The sequence below is a fragment of the Pteronotus mesoamericanus genome, unplaced genomic scaffold (genome assembly GCF_021234165.1).
Source record: "Pteronotus mesoamericanus isolate MK-2021 breed Mesoamerican mustached bat unplaced genomic scaffold, CSHL_Meso_final scaffold_1186, whole genome shotgun sequence".
Taxonomy (NCBI): domain Eukaryota; kingdom Metazoa; phylum Chordata; class Mammalia; order Chiroptera; family Mormoopidae; genus Pteronotus; species Pteronotus mesoamericanus.
In genome coordinates this window covers 467,037-487,958 of record NW_026555302.1, presented here as the reverse complement: position 1 = coordinate 487,958, position 20,922 = coordinate 467,037, and the positions used below count along the sequence as shown (strand labels likewise).

The window sequence follows — 20,922 nt, the reverse complement described above, 5'->3', positions numbered from 1 at the left end:
GCTCCATTAATCTCACATTTTACTGCATGACCACCTTTTGCTGCCTGGTCGGTGTGACCCTTCTCTGTGCCCCACTCCAGGGCGCCAGTGGATGCATGATGAACGGCGCCGTGAAGAAACGCAACATGGCGCCACGGCCACCATTTCTCCTCCACACCACCCCCTGCAACGCCCCTCGCCTCCCTTCCCCGCGTCTGGGCCCAAAAGGATTAGGACAGACTCCCTCTTGCCTTGGCTCTTCCCAGGTAAGTGCAGCTCCTTTGACTCATGAGCCGTCATCCTCCCCTTTCCCTCACGGCTGCCCTGTCACCTCTTCATTTCCTAGCCTCCCTCTTGGTCAGCACTCGTCAAGTGTCTACAAGTCCTGCAGGGGAGAGTGCTAAGCCCTTCAGGGAAGAGAAAAGAGCAATGGCAGGCAAGGGCTAGAGATGGGGACGCAAGCGCCTCTTCTCAGGAGTTTAGAGCCAAGACATCCTCAGCTCTGAGCTGGCCTGGCAACGAGGCCGTGAGCGAGAGCAGGCCGGGGCTTCCAACCCGGTCACTGCTGGGAGGCAAGGGACGGTTTTTGCTTTATCCCCGCTGTGTGTTTCTCAGTCTCTTAACCTCTCCCTCTGGCGGGGTGGAGCCACTGGGGACAGAGACACTCAGCCCACTGGGCCTGCAGCCCCAGCAGTGCGTTGTCAGGGAGGAGAGGAGGCTCCTCTAGGCGTAAGCATTGGGAGGACAGAAGGGGCCTCGGGACAGCTTAGTTCTATCCTGCGAAAAACAGGAAAAGGGAGGCCCTGGGGATTGAAGGCTTAGCTGATGGGCAGTGAAGCTGCTGAACTGACCCAGGGACAGTGCTGGGCGGCCTGGCTGGGCCCCAGCACTCTCCCTGGCTCCAGAGGTTCGGGCCCGCAGTGAAGCTGGAGGGCACGCTCGCCCTGGGCCTGAGGCGGGGGAGCGAAGGGGGTTGCTCATTGTCGACACCCTGGGCTGCATTTACTTGAAATGCTACTTGACATTCTTTTCCTCTCAGTGCCTCTCTTTTCTTTTGGCTTTGAGACTTCCTACTTCACAGCAACTGCCCCTTCGACAGAAAGGAAGCTAGTCCCTTCCTACTTCACAGCCAAGGTGCTGTGTGCATGTGTGAATATAAGAGTGTATGCACACACAGCTGCTCTGTGAACCACATTTCGATTACAACATATCAACTCAAATCACATTCTTGTCTTGGAGAATCATTTCAGGGAGCAAGCGTTCCAATTGGAACATTTGCTCACATGCCCCCGCTAGCACACCACACACAGTCAAAAGATGAGTGCCTCTTCATGTTTCTGCCCTAACAAACACGAGGAAGTGTCCAGCTTGTCCGTGTTCTTTTGCAATAGCATCCACTGATCTACCCAAACTGGGAGTTCTGTGTCAGAACGTGCCAGAAATTTCAGAGAGAAGTGGAGAGAGAATGGGACATGCGTGTAAACATCTCTTCAGCGCCTGTTGTCTTGCCAGCTCTAGAGCAGGTACCAAAGGGGGAGGGACCTGGGGGGGTAGGAATGAGACAGTTTGTTAAGTCATGAGCATGTTTCTACACAGGAAAATGCTCTTGGTACCTTTAGAATAGAAAAGCTGGTCAGGATGGGGAAATGCCCCACAGGATCACAGGCCACCTAAGGGATCCCCAGTAGGGCATCTGTTGGCCACAGCCCTGAGGTGGCCAGAGTGACTGTTCAGAACTGCGAGGGCCAATCACCAAATTATTTCAACTGCAGCAAGCCCCACAGAGCCCACAAGAGCCAGATGATGGGGTGGGAGTCAGGCGGCAGCTGGGCCTAAGAATAGCAGCTCAGTGGCGCCCAAGGGCTTTTAAAAACAGCTGCCTGGTTACCTCAGCCCCTGCTGAGAGCGAGTGGCCACATTCCCCAAACCCCAGCTGGGGAGCAGAGCCGTTGCGGGGAGAGGGGGTGAGGCTGCTGAGGGGATGATGTCATCTGGCTACAGTTCACCCTGACATCTGGGGTAGCTGACGGGCTCAGGCTGGGACTCAGCCCCCAAGCAGCCCCTCTGGCTGCCATTGCCCCCACAGGGTGATGGACAATTAACCAGGGGGGCTCCTTCAGGTGTGAATACACGTTCAGCACAACAAGGTCCAAGTCCCTGCTCTGTCACCTGCTGGCTGTGGACCCTAGTCAAGCTGCCTACTTCTCTAAGCTTCCATTTCCTTCCTGTCACCTACTTCAAACCTTCTGGGCTGGTTATGAGGATTATATGACCTAATGGATAAAGCAGACAACTTGAGGCTTGGCACACGGTGCTCCCTAAGTGTTAGCTGCGTTATTATTCATCTGCAGCGTGTCTTCAGGGGTCTAGAATGGGGAGGCCTGAAATGGCTTCACTTTTCAGAAGCTGGAAAACAGATTCGGCATGGCCTGAGTCCCAGACATTCAGGAGCATCACCAAGATGCCTCCTCGCACTAATAAAAGAGAATGAAACCATCTGCTTCCCTCTGGGATCGTGGGTTAATCTCCTATCTCCTTTGCTCACGAAGAGTCCACACAGAGGGATAAGAAAACTGTTTAGGCCTCCAAGAAAAAAAAAATGGCCCCAGAGGGTGGAAGCAACTCAAGTGTCCATTGACAAATGAACAACTAAACAAAATGGGGTGTATACACACATGGAATATTATTCGGACATAAGGAGGAAGGGCATTTTGACATATGCTGCAACATGGACGAACCTCGAGGACCTTATGCTACGGGAAATAAGCCAGTCACAAAGGACAACTATTGTACGATTCCTATTCTATGAGGTTCCTAGAGTTGTCTATTTCATAGAGTAAGAAATTGGAAGGGTGGACTGGGGTGGCAGGGAGGAATGAAGAGTTATTCTTTAAAGGGTAAAGAGTTTCAGTTGGGGAAAAAGAAGAGGTTTTGGTGACAGATCACGGTGATAGTGCACAACAATGCACAGAACGGAACACCTGAAAACGGTTAAAATGGTAAATTATGTTATGTATATTTTACCATGTTTTTTAAACAGCCATGAAAAGACAATTTACAAAACAAAAGTGCAAATAGTGAATAAGTATTTTTGGAAAGTTGTAGCTCATTAATAATTTAAGAAATGCTAATGAAAGCCACTGCAAAATGTCACTTTTCACCTCCCCGTTTAACAGAGATCCTCTGAGACATGCACATGCGGTGCTGACAAGCAGGCGCTCACGCAGCAGTACGGAGTGGACACCGGCACCTCCTTTGTTTTCTCCCTGACAGCGGACCTGAGAGTCCCATCTCATGTCATTTTCTTGCCCCATTTCACCTGAAATGCCAGCCTCGATTTCTATGGCTCCTCCCCTCAAGGTTCCCACCCCCTGCCACCTGCATCCAGCCCCTCAAGCCACAGACAGCCCACCTCCTGAAGGCAGCATCTAGAGGGCACAGATCAAAAGGACCGTGTCCATACCGGGCCTGTCTGTGGTCAGGGGATGTGGGCGTGGGAGGAGGAAGTGGAATGGACAGGAAGATGGTTGTTCAAGAAAAACAATGAAACAAACCACAGGCAAGGCTTTGGTGGGCAGGCTCTCTTTCATTCCATTGTTGCCAAATATGATGACCTGTCAGAAGAATGGAAGGAGAAGGGATGGGGATGGGCATGAGTGTGTGTCATCGCCATGGCATCACCATGTGGGAGAGAAGGGGGAGCCAGCGAGGCCCCCCCGGCACCAGGAATCTTTAACGAGAAAGAACAAGGAGAAAGCAAAGCCTTTGGCTGTCCCTGTTCTGAAAAATACACTCGGCAGACACCAGGCAGAAGAATCTCCTGGAGGAGAGCAAGAAGCATCACTCATGAGCCCCGGATGGGCCGCGGAGCCCTGCCCTCGGCGCAGCCAGGAATCTGTTGATGGTAGCCTGCTACAGGGGCCCAGGGGTCACAACCTTGGGCTGAGCAGCAAAGACACAGGGGTGGTTCTGAATGCAGAGCAAGGGAGGGAGGGAGCTGCCGGTGTTAGCCAGCAGGGGGCAGGAGTGGAGCCCTGGCTGCCACAAAACCTCACCACCCCACAGCACTCACACTTCCACGCTCAGGCAATGCTGAGTCCTCTAAAAGTGAATTACTTCCCAATTTGGGATCAACATGAGAAAGAGGCACAAGAATGTGGAGCCGACAAGAAACAGCCTAGCTGATTTTTTCTGGGCCAGCCACTTCTCTGTCCCTGACTTCCCATCCTCCAACTAACTTGAGCTGCTTTCTTGCACTATCGCTGAAAAACCATGGCCTTCACCTACTCAACTGTTAACCTCAGACCCAGTAACCAACAGAGAGGACTTCAGCAGAAAATTTAGAAGGAAGATCACAGAGCAGGTGAGTCCCAGCACCACCGTCCACTCCCCCCATTCCCACCAGGACGAGGCATCTAAACTTTCAGGCAGAACTTACCATGGCTGCTAACAGAATGTCCTATAGTTAAAGGAAGTGTTATTCAGTCTCCCTCTTAAGCCCCTGACACCTTCCCTCCATCTGCTTCTTTGACAAATTCAGTTGCCAAATAACTTAATCTCCCTGAAAGTCTCCAACCCTTCTACCACTACCCCCTCTTCTTACAAATTCCTTAGTAAAACATTGATTTGGTTAAAGGAGCAAAGGACTTGACCCCAGAGGGAAGTCTGCCAAGTTGAGTGCATGAACAGCCCTTGAATCAGAGAGAAGTGGCCCCGAGAAACAGAGATGAAGCTGTCTCCATCTCAGGGCCTGTATATAGGGGTCAGGGTTTGGGAATGTCAGGACTGAGGAGAGACGAGTGCCATGATGGGGCTGGGGATGCAGAACCAACCATTATGACACAGTGTAAGAGAGACAAATGTTAAAGTTTTTAGGTTCAAAAAGCCATCGCCCATATTTGGGCTGGGGCTGTCCTGCCTTGGCAGGAGTTCACATGTGACATTTGGGTTACTACAAAAGGACAATGCGGCCACTCTATAAAAAAAGGAGCTACTTTTTTTTGGAACACAGCACTCAGCCACAGTGATGGAAATCTCAGGAAGTAGCGATCTACGTTCTAAGTTGCTCAGACACCATTTAGAATATTGTGTTTCATATGTGCTTATTTTTGGGGATTGACCGATGATGACAAACTAGCAATTTCCTAGAAAGAGGATGAGAAGAGTGAGTTGATCTGGGAACTATGACACATAAGAAAAGGTGAAAGGAGCTACCTGTGGACAAAGAAGACTAAGGAAGATGCAGACTGACAGAATGTCTCAGTTCTGAGGACTCATAATTCCGTGCACCTCCAGTGTCACACAGACACGTCTAGTGTCACACAGATCAACACTGGAGACCTGGAGACTCATGGCTCATAACACCATGGGATTCGAGAGTTGGAAAGAAATTTACATGAAGTCAGGTCTACTCCCATTTTATAGATGAGAAGACTGAGATCAGAGATTTTAAGTGAGCGACCTAGGCCGCAAAACTAGAGATAGTACAACCAGGACTGGAATTCAGTCCCTTCCTTATTCCAACAGCCCCTTCTAGTGACATTCTAGGGAGCTGTGAGGAGCAAAGGAAGTCAACACATACTGCTGTGGCTTAACGGGCAACACAAGAATAGGCGGTGATATGTGACTGAGGGGCGAGGAGGAGGATTTCTGTTCAGTCTCAGAAAAAGAGTTGCCCAGCAATCAAATCTGGCCAGGCCTGGGACCAGCTGCCCTGTGAGGCAATGAGCCGCCGGTTCCCTGTAGGACTTCAGAAAGAAGAAGGGGGACTGATCTCCACCAATACTAACATTCCCAGGTTCTCATTGAGAAAATTGGTCCCCGCACACAAAATCGGGGGAACGACAAAGCCGCAATTAGAAGCAGGGCTTCTGCTGAGGGTGCTGCATTAGAAAGGCGGCATGGGACAGTTGGAACAGGCGTCTGTTCTCTGTGGCCACATCTCTTCCATGTTTAAGGGCTCCCAGCTCCTCCTTAAGTAAAGAAAGACTCAAGAACAAATTCTGAAGTCAGAACCCCAAGCCAGGACCAGTGTTGCTCTCGTGCTCAGGGAGGACTCAGCAAGGGTAATTACAGCCGACACCAAAGCAGGCAGGACTCTTGCTGGGCACAGCGAAGAGCCCCGGACCAGCAGAGTAATAAAACACTGTGGTTGCAGTGGGACGCTCACAGGCTCTGTCACTTCCCCCGCGGGCACACACAGCTTTCTGGCCTGTAGGGCTCAGATGCTCAGGTCACCAGTTGCTCCAGGTTGGAGACTCGACCAGATGGCCTTCCAGGTCTCAGGTCTGGCATTCCTATACCTGCCCAGGCATCTTCTCAGCCATCCCAGTGTCCCCAGGGTGCGGGAAAAACCATCTGTCACGCCACAGCCCCCAAGGCTCTACAGCATTTGTCCCCCAATTTGCATTTTGATGCTTCATATAGTGACCACTGCACATCTCCCTTCCCCCATCTTGTTAAGTTATCCTTGGCCACCAAGCCCAGTCAGCTCACTGGCTTCTCTCCAAGGTAGAAAGAGTTCCACTCCTGCCTGCTTCCCTATCTAGTGAGACTAATCCATCATGCGTGCTGGAAAGTCCCTTTCAAGCCATAGCCAAAACTCCTCTTTTTTTCTTGGAGCCCAGATAAGCTGAGAAAAGAGATCGCTCACTGTTTTTGCAAGTTTCAGGGGTGAAAGTCATTGTCATTAAAAAAAAGAATTGGCAAAGAGTCTAGAAATGATTCACGCTGAAAAGTCTGACTGGTTGAGTGCAAATTCATTTACAGCCTAATAAATCATTTGCAAGGGGGAGACAGGGGAGGACCAAGAGACTCCAAAGAGGAAAAGCAGGGTGGGATCCCTAAGGGGGCCTATGTATTCTTGGCATCGCTGGTGCTACTTCAGGCTATAGCTCTTGCTGAAGGAGGATGGACATGGGGTGAGTAAATAAATAATAGAGTTTGGCTTGAGATTTAAAGAAACCTTGGCACAACCAGACCATACAGCCATACAGTCCCAGGACGGCAAGCCACCACATCCCCCTCCCCCATTTCTAAGGCTTCCAAGACAAACATCTCAATTAAGTAAAGGGGGTAGGGATTGTGGGGAAAACTGGAGACAGGAAGGGAGTTTGCAGCAGGACCAGGAATATGGGAATTGCCTCTCTTTGCTCTGCACAGACTGAAATGGCCCCATCACCACCCGTCTCTCTCCTTGGAAACCACTGACCTTTGCCAAGAAGGTGGCATTCCTGATGGAGCCCACCATTTCTCCCCCCTTGGGGTGCACCTTGGCCACGTGCATCCACATGCGCTCCCAGGTGTGGCTATCGATGGGGAAGCCGCTCTTGTTAACGTGAAACAGTACCCCGCCGTCTTTGTCTTCCTCTTCCGAGCCCCCGCTGGTGGCGAGGCTCACGGGCCGCGCGTGGCTGCTCCGGGACCGGGTGCCTTTGGCGCCTTTGGGGTGGGGACAGCGGTGAGTGTCGGCTGCGGAGCCGGTCATGGTGGGGCCGGGCCGGGAGGGCGGGGCTGGGGGGCGCGCGGCGGCGGCGGGGGGCGTGTGCGCGCGGGCGCGGCGCGGGGTTCAGCGCCCCGCGGGGGCCGCCTCCTCCATGCCTCTCGCTGCCGCAGGACGCGCCAAGGGGGAGCGGCGGCAGGAGCTCCGCTCACGGGCAGTGCCTGAAATCAGCAGAGACACAGCACACAGCGCGGTAAGTGGACACCCTGAGAAACCGTGCCCAGTGGTGGTGGGGCCACGGACTGTCCCCACCCCACGTCACTCCCGCCCCTCCACCCCCGCGCTGACAGACACTCCCAGGATTTGAAGACGAGCTTCCAGCCCTGCAATTACCTCGAAAGGCGACTGGAATTTTGGCACAAAGCTTCACGCACACCTAAACACCGGGAGGGAAATAAAGGAGCGTGGAGGATGCGGAGTGGACGGGGTAGAAAGGCAGCTCGTGCAGCAAGAAGGAACAGAGGGTCCCCGCAACGTTCCGCACATTGCTGGGTCGCCAGATGTGGCGAGTCGCGCGAGCCGGGAACGTGCCGGCACGTGAGCGCCCGGGGCCGGCGCGAGGGCGCTGCAGCCGCTTCGGCCGGCGAAGGCGGCCGCGTTTCTTCCAGGGAGCCCTCCCAGAGCGCCCAGGTTTCCGTGGAAATAGCTCCATCCGCCCCCGTTCCCCGAGTTCCAGCTCCGGGCAAGCCAGGGGGGGCCCGGCTGCAGGCGGAGCGCGGGAAGGGTGCCGCAGCCCCGGGACCCTACCTCGGGACGCTCGGCCTCATAGCTGCGGCGCCTCTCGGTGCGGCGAAGGCGGTGTCGGCTGCTGCTGCTGCTGCTGCTGCTGCTGCTGCTGCTGCTGCTGCTGCTGCTGCTGCTGGGCCTGGGGCTGGGGCCGCTGGGGCTGCTGCGGTCGTTCCCTCATTCCATGTCCCATTCTCGAATGTTATTCTGTGACATATAACCGAGTCACCCGGGCAGCCGCCGATGTTCTGAATGCGTCCATTGGCCGCCGCAACAAAGAGGGGCGGGTCCCGGGCTCCGGACTCTACAACCCCGAGCTCCGCGGCGCCCTGATTGGCTCCGCGCTTCCCGGGCGGGCGGGGAGAGGAGTAGGGGCAGCTGCGCAGCCCCGCGAAATCCGATCGCTGAAGCGGCCGGGGAGCCCCGCGAGGCTGGAGCGTTTGTCCGAGGGACTTAAGACCGCACTCCCCCGGGGTCGGGGCGCCGCGAGGGTTTGCAACTGTGGGGAGCAGAGAAGAAGCAGTCGCCTGAGCGGTGACCCTGAAGTAAGGGAGGGCTTGTCGTTAGAGCTTCGTTCCCTGAGGAAGGCCGGCCACAGTCACCGACCTCTATCAGGAGGTGACGGATGGTTCCGGCAGCGGCTATCCACACAAAGGTAGAAAACTAAATCTTTTTTAAATTTTTAAAAGATTTTATTTACTTATTTATTTTAGAGAAGGGGGAAGGAAGAGCGATAGAGAGGGAGAGAAACATCGGTGTGTGGAGACATGCATCCATTTGTTCCCTCTCACACACCCACGACGTGCCCTGACTGGGAATCGAACCCGCGACCTCTCAGTTCGCAGGCCGGTCCTCAGTCCACTGAGCCACGCCAGCCAGGGCCTCTTTCTTTTTAAGCCCACATTACAAGTTCCTCCAAACTGCACTACCTCCCACATGGGTCAGGACCCTAGGTTGCCCTCCGGAGGGCATGTGGATGGAGGTCAGGAGAATTCTACATCTCTGCCGGCCCATTTGATGATATTTTGTGAGACTGGGTACCCATCTGCCATGGTGCATGGTGCACGTGGCGCACCAAAGCTACTGCTCCAAAGTACAGTAGCCAACGTGTGGTAAGAGACCCAGGGAAAGCAAATGAGGGCCTTCAAGGATCTCCGGGCATCTTAGTCCTGGGCATCCAGGGATCACATGTGATCATATTGGTATGAATATGAGGACAAAAAAAGTATAGTAATGGCATAAAGCATAGCTGTGGTTGGTATAAACCATTATGGCAAAAGAAATTTTAAAGGAAAGCTTAGGTGATATAATTAACCTTCTGAGATATGTGGCAACTAACTAGACCTGGTCAGATTTTATAAGTAGCACTCTGAAATAGTGTTTTTACTAATTGATGTACACAAATTACCCCACTCCTTTACAAAAAAAAAGAAAGAAAGAAAGAATTTCCCCAAACTAATAAGAGGGCACAGTCATGTACTCTCTGACATTAGTCATGATAATAAACTCCTTTGAAACCCAAGCTGATATGCAACACTAAAACCCAAGTGGTGACAGCTACAGGGGGTGGAGAGGGCCAGGGGGTGAGTAGGGAGATGCTTCAAAGCCATGGGAGATGCGAGGCCCTTCCACACTCTCCCCGGGAACACCTGTTCCTTAAAGGCCTCTTCCCCCACCCCACCCCCACCCCCATTTAAAGAGAAGAGCAAAGTGAGGTGGGAAAAGCACCAGACTCCTGACCTGAGGGCTGGCTCTAAATCTTCGCTTGTCACTTGGCTAAACTTTGTGACCCAGGACAAGCCACTTGCCTGTTCTGGGCTTTAGCTTCTCCTGAAAAAAGGAGAGCAGACTCTCGCTCTCCAAAGCCTGTCCGGACTCTCGGGTTCTGTGAGTCTCTAACTTCCTCTCCTGTGGGCACTTAGGAGCCTGGCTCAAATATCCTCTCTCTTTAAACTCCAGGCCAGCACGCCAGCTTTGGGAGGGTGATGCAGTTGTGATAGCAAAGCTAAGATAACCTAGAATTAAAAATGCAGTCGTCCGAGAGCCACTGATGACAGATCAGTTTCTGGAACTTCTCTTCATGGGAGGGTGTAGTGAGGGGCCAGTGCTGCAGAGGCCACTGGAGGGCAGCTGAGAGCCAGGACCCAGGGGAGGACACCTGGACTCTGGACCAGCCCTGTGCTACCACAGACAGAACCCATATAGAGTCAATACTGAGAGTAATAACTTAGGTGCGGAAATTATCTGAATAATTCAAGTGGAACAAACACACCTGGAAAACATCCAGAAATTGGAACATAAATCCTCTCACCATATACTTGCCTCAGTTTTCATTTCCTGATTAAAAGAAAACCTGCTTCAGCAAATGATCTATTTTCTCATCTCAAGCATCCTTCCTCCTTCTTTTCTCACTCATCTCTCAGATCTGTCCCTTTCTCCTCGTTTCCCTGGAGGTTCAAGTACAGGAGACTAGGATTTCAGGATGAAGACCTGTGTGCAGGGGATGAGAATTTGGCCTCACACTCCCTCAGGAGAAAACTGAGCTCTCAAAGCTCAAGTGATCAGACCAGTTGGTGAACATCGAAGAATGTCTGGCAAGTGTCACCTTCCCTGGCATCGATTCCCAGTGTCTGTACTCATGCTGACTCTGAAAAACTACAATTACCCTGTTAAACCAAGGCCTGGATCCTGCGCTGCCTGAATCAAAATCCCAGGGACCAGAGAGGGTTATCAGTTCATCTTCCTGCCCCAGGCACGTCAGGACTCCCCCGTCAGCTCAATGAAAAGCTTTTGTTTTCATCTCCAATATTCCAATTATCCATTCTCCTTCCCTGGGGAGTGGGGTGCCATGGAAAGCCAAGTGACATGTGAAGAGAACTGTGAGATTTAGCTGTTTTTCCCAAAAGGTGCTAAGAAGTCTTCTAAGGTGAACTGTGTTGTCCCAGTGAGGAACTGGGCAGGAGAAGAGCCCTTTAGTTCAGAATCCTTTTGCATTTGAGAGTCGAGCTAGTTGCATGGATCAGCCAACTCTGTTCTTCCTTTCCTTGTGTACTGTGTGTTACATAGACTCAAACAAACCCAGACCTGACAGATTACAGCTTTTGAAAGTTCAGGTCATTAGTAAGAGTGATGTAGCCATAAATGCCCATGGTGAGAGAGGGCCAACTTGTGATTTGAACAGGGACACCTGGTAACTACATGCTCAGACTCTGAGAGCATAGTCACTTCCATTCATTGGCATGACTGGCACAGCAGAGAGGTGGTGTGGGAAGGTTTGGAACAAGAACAACTGGGTTTAAATAGCATCTAATTATTCAAGAGCCAGGTGCTGGGGTCTCAGAGTCAAATAAGAAAAAAATCCTAACCTGGTGATCACTTTTCTAGGTCCACCACTTGTTGATTTTAATAGCCTATTAATGAGTGTATCAGACACATGTCATGTCCCTCCTCACATTGTTTGGACCTTGCCTTTCTGCTGGCTGCATAGCTGCCTCCACAGCCAATTAAATCTGTGCAGTTCAGCCACTGAGAACTGACTAGTCACTGGCCCAGCCAAGTCCTTCTTGGCTGCTGCTGCACAGCCAGGCTGGCCAGCCACATGTCTGGAGTCTCTGACTCTTCCACTACTTCTGAACTCAGAGGAAATGCCACAATACAGGATGTGGCTTCTAAGCAGCCATCAAAGTGGTTAGATGATGCATCCCAGGAAATTCCCTGTGGGGAGCATTTTGACCAATGAAAAGCAGGAGATGGAAGGGAGCTGTGCAGATAACATTGTCTTTCATTCCTTCCGCCTATGGACTGTTCCGAGTCATGATTTCCCAACACAGCCTGTCTGGATTTGTCCTGTGTGGCTACTGAGACATACCTACTGAGTAACCTGCCATGGCTCTTTGCAGCTGGTCCTGAGCAGTCACCTGCATGATGACACAGCAGCTTGCCTTGCTTCTCATCCTAGCCTACTTCATTTCCCTTTTCACTCACTCTTGCAGCCTTCTCAATCAGATTTAAATTTTTGTTTCAGATTTCTGTTTCCTAGGGAAACTGAGCTCAGGCAATTGTTCCCACCAGGGGTTCTAGGATGGATTTGAGGTTGCATCGCCTACCTGTTTAAAATCAATAGAGACCCCTTTGCTGGTGATAAAGAAGATGGTAATGACTCTGATGTGCAGTAGCACCACAGCTTTCACCTGTGTCCAACTGGGTGCACTGGGTGGAGAGCAAGACATTGGGAGATCAAGTAGCTATGGCACTCAATCTGTCTGGAAACAATGATAATTATAAGATACCAGAGACCTTACTAGAAACAGACAGTGACAGGCTCAGGGCAGTTAATTACCAACTCATGGAATGCTCTGGAAGCCAGAGTGCCTCCATGGAATCTTTAAGGGAGAGCCTTATTTCCAGCAGCCATAGGATAGACTTAAAATCAACCCCAAGACCTGATCACAGGGCAGCAGGGCTAAACACACAGCCTGCACAGGCTGCCATGGCAAATTCAGGGGAGGGCTCTGAGACCTGGAAGAGGGATGTCTTGGTGGGCGAGCATCTCGACTCAGAATCCTCTGAGTGCTCCTGCCTGAAGAAGACCCCCTTCTCTGTGGCATGTTCTCCTTTTGACCCGGACCTGCCACTTGCTGCCTCCACCAGGATCCAGAGTCAAGTTGTAGCAAAGCCCACACTGGGAAAAAACAGCCCTGCCTCAGGGAGATAAAGCCTACCTGCCAAAGATATTTGCAAAACTCGGCTGTCGTGTACTGGCAGGAACTGTGGAAATATGTGTGGGAGTAGATCTGGAAGATGTCATATTTGGGGGCAGGAGTGAAGCAAAAAGCTCAATGGGGAGAATTCACTAATTTGGGGATACTCATACAGAACTAAGGATTTAATGCTTTTGTAGGGAGCCTGGAACTTGTCCTCATAGTTGGCTGGGATGCCTTTTGAAGCCTGGTCTCAACAATGGCCTATAATAAGCAAAGTGGGGAAGCCAGACTTCCTTGTGTGGTGTTGGGGAAGGCATCAGAAGCCTCAGAAAGGCGGGAATACTAGAATCTATTATGTATAGCTCAAGAGCTGACCCCCTGGCCAGTTCCCTGGGCTGGCCCAGAGGACACTCCCTTCACTAAGGCAATAAAGAATTCACTAGTAAGAAGGCTTCTGGAGCAGTTGGTAGTGCCTGTCCTTGTAGTCCAGTGTCAATGGTAGGGGGAAGGCCACCTGTAACTGGGCTCCCTACTATTAGTGAAAAGGACAGAAGTCCCAGAATTGCAGAGGCCAGGTAAGAGCTCTAACTCATAAAGGACAAAGTGGACATACCACAATGGACAGCAAGGTGGAGGAGCAATCAGGGTGACTTTCTCTGCAAGGACTCATGGTGCTGGCTAATGGGTCATAGTGTTCTTTGAGGAAGAATATTGATATAACTTAATGTCCACATTGAGCTAATTTGTGAGAGTAAGAAGTGGTGCTAGTGGTGATTACATGGGGACCATTGGTACCCACCAGGACCATCCCAGTCAAACTGACCCCTGTCTTACCCTACCAAGGGTAAAAGAAATGAGCAGCCAGTCAGAGTATTGCTTGATCTGTGTAATCAAAAAGAATAGCTGGTGAGCAGAAGACTGACTTTGGTCACCGCAGTGAAAAACCATGGACCCTCACCTAATTTCAAAAACTCAGTCAGATCTAGCCCACTATAAAAACTATTGCTGAGCCCTCAATATAGCATTATTCCTCAGGGAAGCCAGATAGCCACCTGGTGGCAGGTAAATTTATGTTTCATCTTCTTCTTTGGAGGAGGTAGTAACTTGACTTTATTCATAGCAGTCAATATAAACACCATATATGGGTTTACCTTCCTTGCCCACAGGGCTCCAGGCAGTATCAGCATCTGAGAGCCGATGGAGTAGCTTATCCATTGACACAAAATTTCCTCGGAACAAGAGACCCATTTTATGGTGAAGGAAGAGGCAGCAATGGGCTCATGACCTGGGTCTACTGGTCTTGCCACGTATCCCGCAATCCAGGAGCAGCTGACCTGATAAGATAGAGAAAAAGCCTGTTGAAACTCCCTTAAGGGAAAACCAGGGGACAACACTTCACAAAGTTGCTGCACAGTCATTTAGGTTATAATATTTGAACTAATGACCAATATATGATACTAATCCCCAATAGCTAGAAAGAATGAATCCAGGAATCAAGGGATGTGGAAGTGGCATCTTTCACTATTATACCCAGTGACCCTACCCCAAGAAATTGGTGCTTTTTGTTCTTAAAACTTTGGACTTTCTTATGTGGGGGCCTCTGGTTTCCAAGGATAGCTCTGCCAGGGTACGCAGTGAAGTTCCACTACCTGAAAGCTGTGGCTGTACCTGACCACACTGGTCACTTCAGACCGGTGGACAAAGAAAGGGGATAGAATATGGCAATTCTCACTACCTCACAGAGCCCAGATTGCTTCTCCTGGGTTGCCAGGCTCACTGAGTACCTCCTAGTATTTCCATGCCTGGCAAAGCAATTTTTTAATGATAGCAATTCAACTCAAGAAGGTCAGTTCAACTAAGAGCTTCAGACTCCCTCCCAAGTATGAAGATCGCCCAATCAGGCAAGCAATCTAGATAAACCAGCTGAAGTGTTGGACAAGAGAGAGGGAAGTCTAAAATGGGTGGTGGAGAAAGGAGATGATGAGTATCAATCACAGCCTCAGGACCAGCTATCATAGCTTCAATCAACCAACATTGATTCATTGATGCATTGGCTGTCTTCCCTTAGGTTTTTTGGAGATTGCAACTGGCCCCAAACTTGAAGAGAACTTCAGAACTGAAAGAATTTGTATTTCCTCTTTTGGAAAAGAGGTAAGGGTGTTTTATACTTTCCTAAAAAAAGAAAAGTATATGAATGGTGTCGCCGTGTTCTAATATGGGACCAATATTTAATGGAAGGACATGCCTTCTATTCTGGAACGGGCAGTGATTTGTCCTTACCAGAATTAACATATGTACCATATGTTGGTTTGCTTGAATTGCCCACATGCTTCAACCAGCCCCTAAGGGCCTACGGGATGTCTCATCCATTGATGCGTTACCCCATAACTTTTCCGGTTGGTAAAAGGATAGATTGTATTGGACATATCTTGATACCTTTTCAGACTTGGGTGAAATACCTTACAATGGGGATGTGAAACACGGCTATAGGCTCTGATTTTAGGGCAAAAAGTTCTCAAATTTTATCTATCACTTAGCGGTCTCATTAAAGGGAAGATTCTGATGCAGGGGATTCGGGGTGAGGCCTGAGATTCTGCATTTCTAACACGCGCCCAATGATGCTGCTACTTGGGGACCACACTTTGAGAAGCAAGTTTTGCGGGTTAAGACATAGCCTTAGGGGGCAAAAAAGCTGAAAAAAGCTCTAAGTGAGTTAATTATCTCAACGTGAAAGACAAATTTAAAATATTTGGAGGAAAATATAGGCAAATGACCCTAGATAGGGAAAGTTTATCAGGCCAGAATTCTTTATAACAAACACCAAAGCTGACTCTCATTACCAGTAGAAAAAGCATTTATTAAAGGAATGTTGACTACTCACAGAATGGTTGGGAGGACTAGAGAACCAGCCTTGAGGCTAAGCTTCCAAGGTCAACATGCAGAATCGTGTTGCAGCACTGGACTGATGAGGAATCGCTACTATCATATCTAGCTAGTTAGCTATCTATGTCTGTCTTTATGTATTGTTTTTTACTGATTTGACAGAGAGGAAGAGAGAGAAAGAAATAACAAAACATCAATTTGCCATTCCACCCATGCATTTGTTGGTTGTTTCCTGTACGTGCCCTGACCGAGGATTGAACCCACAACTCTGGCATACTGGGACAACGCTCTAACCAACTAAGCTACTTGATCAGGGTGCAGCTACCACTTTTAATACTGGATCATTGCCAACTTGACTTTACTGGAGTGGCTCTTGCTGTCACCACCAATGCCATTCCTATGTAGACTCAACCTAACACTCCCAGTGAATCTTCAAATCCAGACTATTTAGCCATCATCCACCCTCACGAGCAAAATGGGTGTTTAGTGCAGGGCCCAGTTCCTCCCCCTGTTTTGCTGTGAATCAACATCTCACGTTGATCAAATGTGGTCAATGTGACTGGTGGAGCCCAGGTTGCTTGTTTGTGCACTGTCTGTGAAGAAAGCTGAGGAGGGAATTTTCTAGACTTTATCTTAAGTTTATCTTAGAAAAAAGATTCACATAGTAGAAAATTCCACAGATATAACAAGAGTATTCAAGAGAGGCTACACAATTCCTAAACTATTTTAGATGTCTGATAGGATTAAGCAAATGAGTAAACATATGGATATTGTTGGAAGACAGTGTTGTCATTATGGAAGAAGGAACTTACAAACATGGAAGGGGGATGGGGCAGCGGATGAAGCAAAAAGGAACCCTGTGGGATGAATTAGAATTATAGGTATTGATGTGAGTTCATTATTTCTCAAATATCTGTGTATGCATGTAAAAATATACATATATATGCATGTGTACACACATGTACATTTACTAGCATCATTTCCTGAAAGGGTCAAGAAGCAAAGATGCCCCTGTAGCAATGAGCACACCAAGAACTCATACCATGGTATCTAAATACCACTCCCCATAAAAAGGAGCCAAAGCTCCTTGGTGAAATGGCCAGTTCCATGACTGGGGCAGGGTAAATACAAGATGAGCACAGAATATCTAATTATGTCAGAAAGTAATTGCTTTAAAAAAATGATGAAAGCATTTCACAGGGACACAAAGACAAAGAGTCAATTTGAAGGGGCCCCCATTGTGGAAATGTGGGACAATTGGAGCACAAAAGAATTAACTACAGAATGAAGTATTAATACAAGCCATTGGAAAAAAATAGGAATCCATGAGTCCATGTTGATCATAAATAGATAAATAAATGGGGAAGAAGGGAAGGTGCTTGCTTACAGTAGACTATGCATAGAATATGAATGTGGAAACAGAGCTAGACTTAGAAAATTATTTTGTGACCATAATAGTAAGATTATTTTAGTCATGAGTCTTAAGTGAATGCTAAATCTAGGGGGCATTTTGATGAGGAGCAGGATATCTGCATGGTCATAAAGTGTCTTCCTCCAGATTTCTTATTAGTTTCAAGGGAAAAAATAGTAACTACTCAGTGGAGTGATCACACAACACCTTGTCCAGGTAATCAAAATTAACATCATCAATGAGGAACAGATGGACATCGTGTGTCTCCATATGGGGTGTGCTCAGGACACAACCTCCCCTCTGCACTAGTGTGCCTGAAAGTCCATGACATGAATCTAATCATGAAGCAACATTAGACTGATCCAAAATAAAAGGCACTTCTGCTTCAAGAACTATAATTTTAAAACTGTCGATAGAATAAATGACAAACAAAACCTGTGGAAATGTTTCAGATTAGAGACTAAAGGGACATGACAATTAAATATGATGCTTGATCATAAACTAGATCTTGGCCTGCGGGATAAGAAAATGGTAAAATGGTCACAGTAGGTGAATCTGGGTAATGGGTATGTGGGCATTCTTTTCACTACTACTACTCTTGTTACTAAATGGTTTCCAAGTAAAAATGTAAAGAAGAAGATGGGGGGCTAAATAACACAACCTACTATAATAACTTTGTGAGGTAGGTATTATTATTATTTCCATTTTTCCAAGGGAAAAACAAGTTTTAAAGGTTAGGTAACTTGCATAAGGTGATACAATTAGTAAATGTCAGAACTGAGAATTAAACCTAGGTTCTCATAATACAACTCTTTTTTTTTTTTTTTTTCATTGCAGATATCAGTTGAAGGTAACTGAATTGTTGTTTTTTTTTGTTTTTTTTTTTTTTTCTTTTTTACATTTTGCCTTCCCCCTCTCTTTCCGCCCTCCCTTTCCCTTTGGTTTTGTCCGAGTCCTCTTATGTTCCTTGACTTTCCCCTTCCCTTCTTTCCTCCTTTCCCTCTCTTCCTTTCTTTTCTCTTTTCTGTAATAGCTGGAAGAACATGGATTTGAATGGTAATCACAGACAATTCCCAGACATCCTATGATCAAAACGTTTTGCTGTCCGGATAATTAAAGCTTTTACCTCCCAGGGAAGTCCCTTGAGGTTCAGGTTCATTTGTTTTTCTGACCTGTCCCTTGGAGAGGGGATCCCAGGTGGGGGGGCGGGCATGGAGGAGAATTAGTAACAAGAGGACAAAGACCCGGGGAGCCCCCAGGGCCTGAACGACCTACAGACAGCGGCAGGGCCCAGGACAGTGTCGACACGTTCCTGCCAGCTTTAGGGTGCTAAGGTACTTTGAGGACATTTGGCTAGAGGGAGCAGAAATTTAAGACTTTCTTGGATTACAGCTACTTTTTGCCCAGAGAAGAACACGATCACCTGCTGTAAAATCACGGTCTTTGCTTACGATGGCAGCCTTCCGGGAGAAACACGCTGCCCCTTCCACTGGGGGCTCTGTGCCTGCCCCTCTCCGAAAAGCAACTGTCTCGGTCAGTTTGGGCTGCAAGAACAAAAACACCATAGACTGCATGGCTTGTAAACAACTGACATTTTTTTCTCACAGTTCTGGAGTCTGGGACATCCAAGTTCAAGGCAGTGGCAGATTCAGTGTCTAATGAGGGATGGCCTTCCGGTTCATAGATGGCTATCTTTTCATTGTGCCTTCACATGGTGGGCGTCTTATGCAAGGACACTAATCCCATTCAGGAGGCCTCCACCCTCATGACCTAAGCACTTCCCAAAGGCCCCGCCTCCTAATATCATCACGTTTGGGATTAGGATTAAACATATGAAATTTGGAGGTACACAAACAGTCAGTGTCCGGTAGCAAGCAACCATGTCCCCCATCCCCCATAATGTATTGATTGTAGAGAGAGAGAGGAAGGGAGAGAAAGAGAAACACCAATTTGTCATTTCACCCATCGTGTGCCCACTGGTTGATTTCATCATGTTCCCCAACCAGGGACTGGACCCACAACCTTGGCCCATCAGGGTGATGCTCCAACCAACCAAGCTGCTCAGCCAGGCCGGCAGCAACCATCTTGAGAAGATTTAGATTTGGCCTCTGTGGGGCTTTACTGAGATTCTCGGAGAGGAGCAATTGCTCAGATGCCTTGAGGCCGCTGGGGTTATGTAAAGAAGCTTCTGTTTGGGGTCTCTGGCTCTTTAGGAAGTTGCAATGAAGCAAGCTGAACCAGGTAACCTCTGTGTCCCAGGAGAAAATGGGCGCACACTGATCCAGGCCTGCCCAGTCCGATGAGTGAGACCGAAAGCAGTTGCTGTGGAGGAACATGGTGGGGATCGTACCGGCGTTACACTTGGGAGTTTCTGAAGATTAGGAACCCCTGCGATAGGAGGGCAGCTCCACCTGCTCATCTTCGCTCTGCCTGTCACATCCTGGGTGAGGCAGGAGCCACCTCTGGGAGTGCGATGAATGTCACAGAACTTGTATGATGAATATTCACAGGAATTGGAGTTGGAAATCTTCCCTGGGCAGGATGCCTGTATGCCCCATCGGGCCTGGCCACAGAGCAGAGATTTGGGGTTCAGAGTTTTGGGATCCCCTGAAAAATTATGTCCAAATCAGGTTCCTCTTATATCTGTCAGGGGCCAAGCAAGGAACAGGTGGAACTCTCAAAAAGGTTTAAAAGTGGACTATATTTATGAAGGACCTGTTGACAGAGGCAGAGGCAGGATGAAGGGAACCATCAAGAATGGCAAGCCACCCAGGACCAGGGACCATTAACTGTACTTCTCTGGGTCTGAAACAGCTGGGTGAGGGCGGCAGATGGGAGCCCAGTCCTCCGAGGGCTGTGCCCAGGGCAGGGGGCAAAGCAGAAAGTCGGCTGGGGGCAAACAGAGACGATGCAGCTCCTCGGCCTTCAGGGCCCAGGCCCGGGTCCCGAGGTCCTCCGGAGGAATTGCACATGCATTGAGGTGAACAGGAAAGACTGGTAAGATGTAACAAGGACTTAACACAGGAGTGAGAACAAGGCATCTGTATATCCAGACCACAAATGTCAGAGGCATAGTCAGAGGCTGACCACTTTCCTGGGTGAACTGAGTAGAGTCTGAGCCCAGGGTTGTGTGAGAGAACCAACGGGTCTCTTGTTGACAGTTTGCCTTGAGGCTCGCTGAGTATCCAATTGGAGGAAAGGGTCCGCATTAGAAATATGCCAACATGTCTTCCTTTCTTAATTGTAACACCTCAGCCCTTATGAAGGAAGACAGATGTTTGGGGAGCAGGGTGGTTGCCTGTGACAAATGTATATTTTGGCAGAAGAAGCATTACAGAAACTAAAGAGGAAGCCTACACTCTTAATATTATCCTCACATATTATTGCCAATGTTTACACTTGACCCTTGAATAACATGGGTTTGAACCTCACAGGTCCACTTGTATACGGATTTTTTCAATAAATACTGTATTCTCTGCCTTAGATTTCCTTAATAACATTTTCTGGTCTCTAGCTTAGTTTATTGTAACAATGCAGTATATAATACATATACACAATGTTAAGTAATTCATATTATTGGTAAGGCTTCCAGTCAACAGTAGGCTATTAGTAAATAAGTTTGGGGGAAGTCAAAAGTTGTACACAGAGTTTTGACTGCACAGAGGGTTGGTTCCCCTAACCTTTAAGTGTTTCAAGGGTCAACTGCACTGGGAACATAC

The 20,922-nt window shown here is 48.9% G+C and overlaps 1 protein-coding gene across 2 annotated transcripts in view; it reads right to left on the bottom strand.

The window, feature by feature from the left end:
• The window catches only part of VASH2 (vasohibin 2), a 32,226-nt gene extending 24,753 nt beyond the window's left edge, over window positions 1-7,473 (bottom strand). For both annotated transcript variants that reach the window (XM_054587525.1, XM_054587526.1), the window contains exon 1: window positions 7,190-7,473. In XM_054587525.1, coding sequence (XP_054443500.1) covers window positions 7,190-7,465 — 276 coding nt within the window. In that variant the 5' untranslated portion in view covers window positions 7,466-7,473. The remainder of the gene's footprint in view (window positions 1-7,189) is intronic.
• Window positions 7,474-20,922: the final 13,449 nt, after the last annotated feature.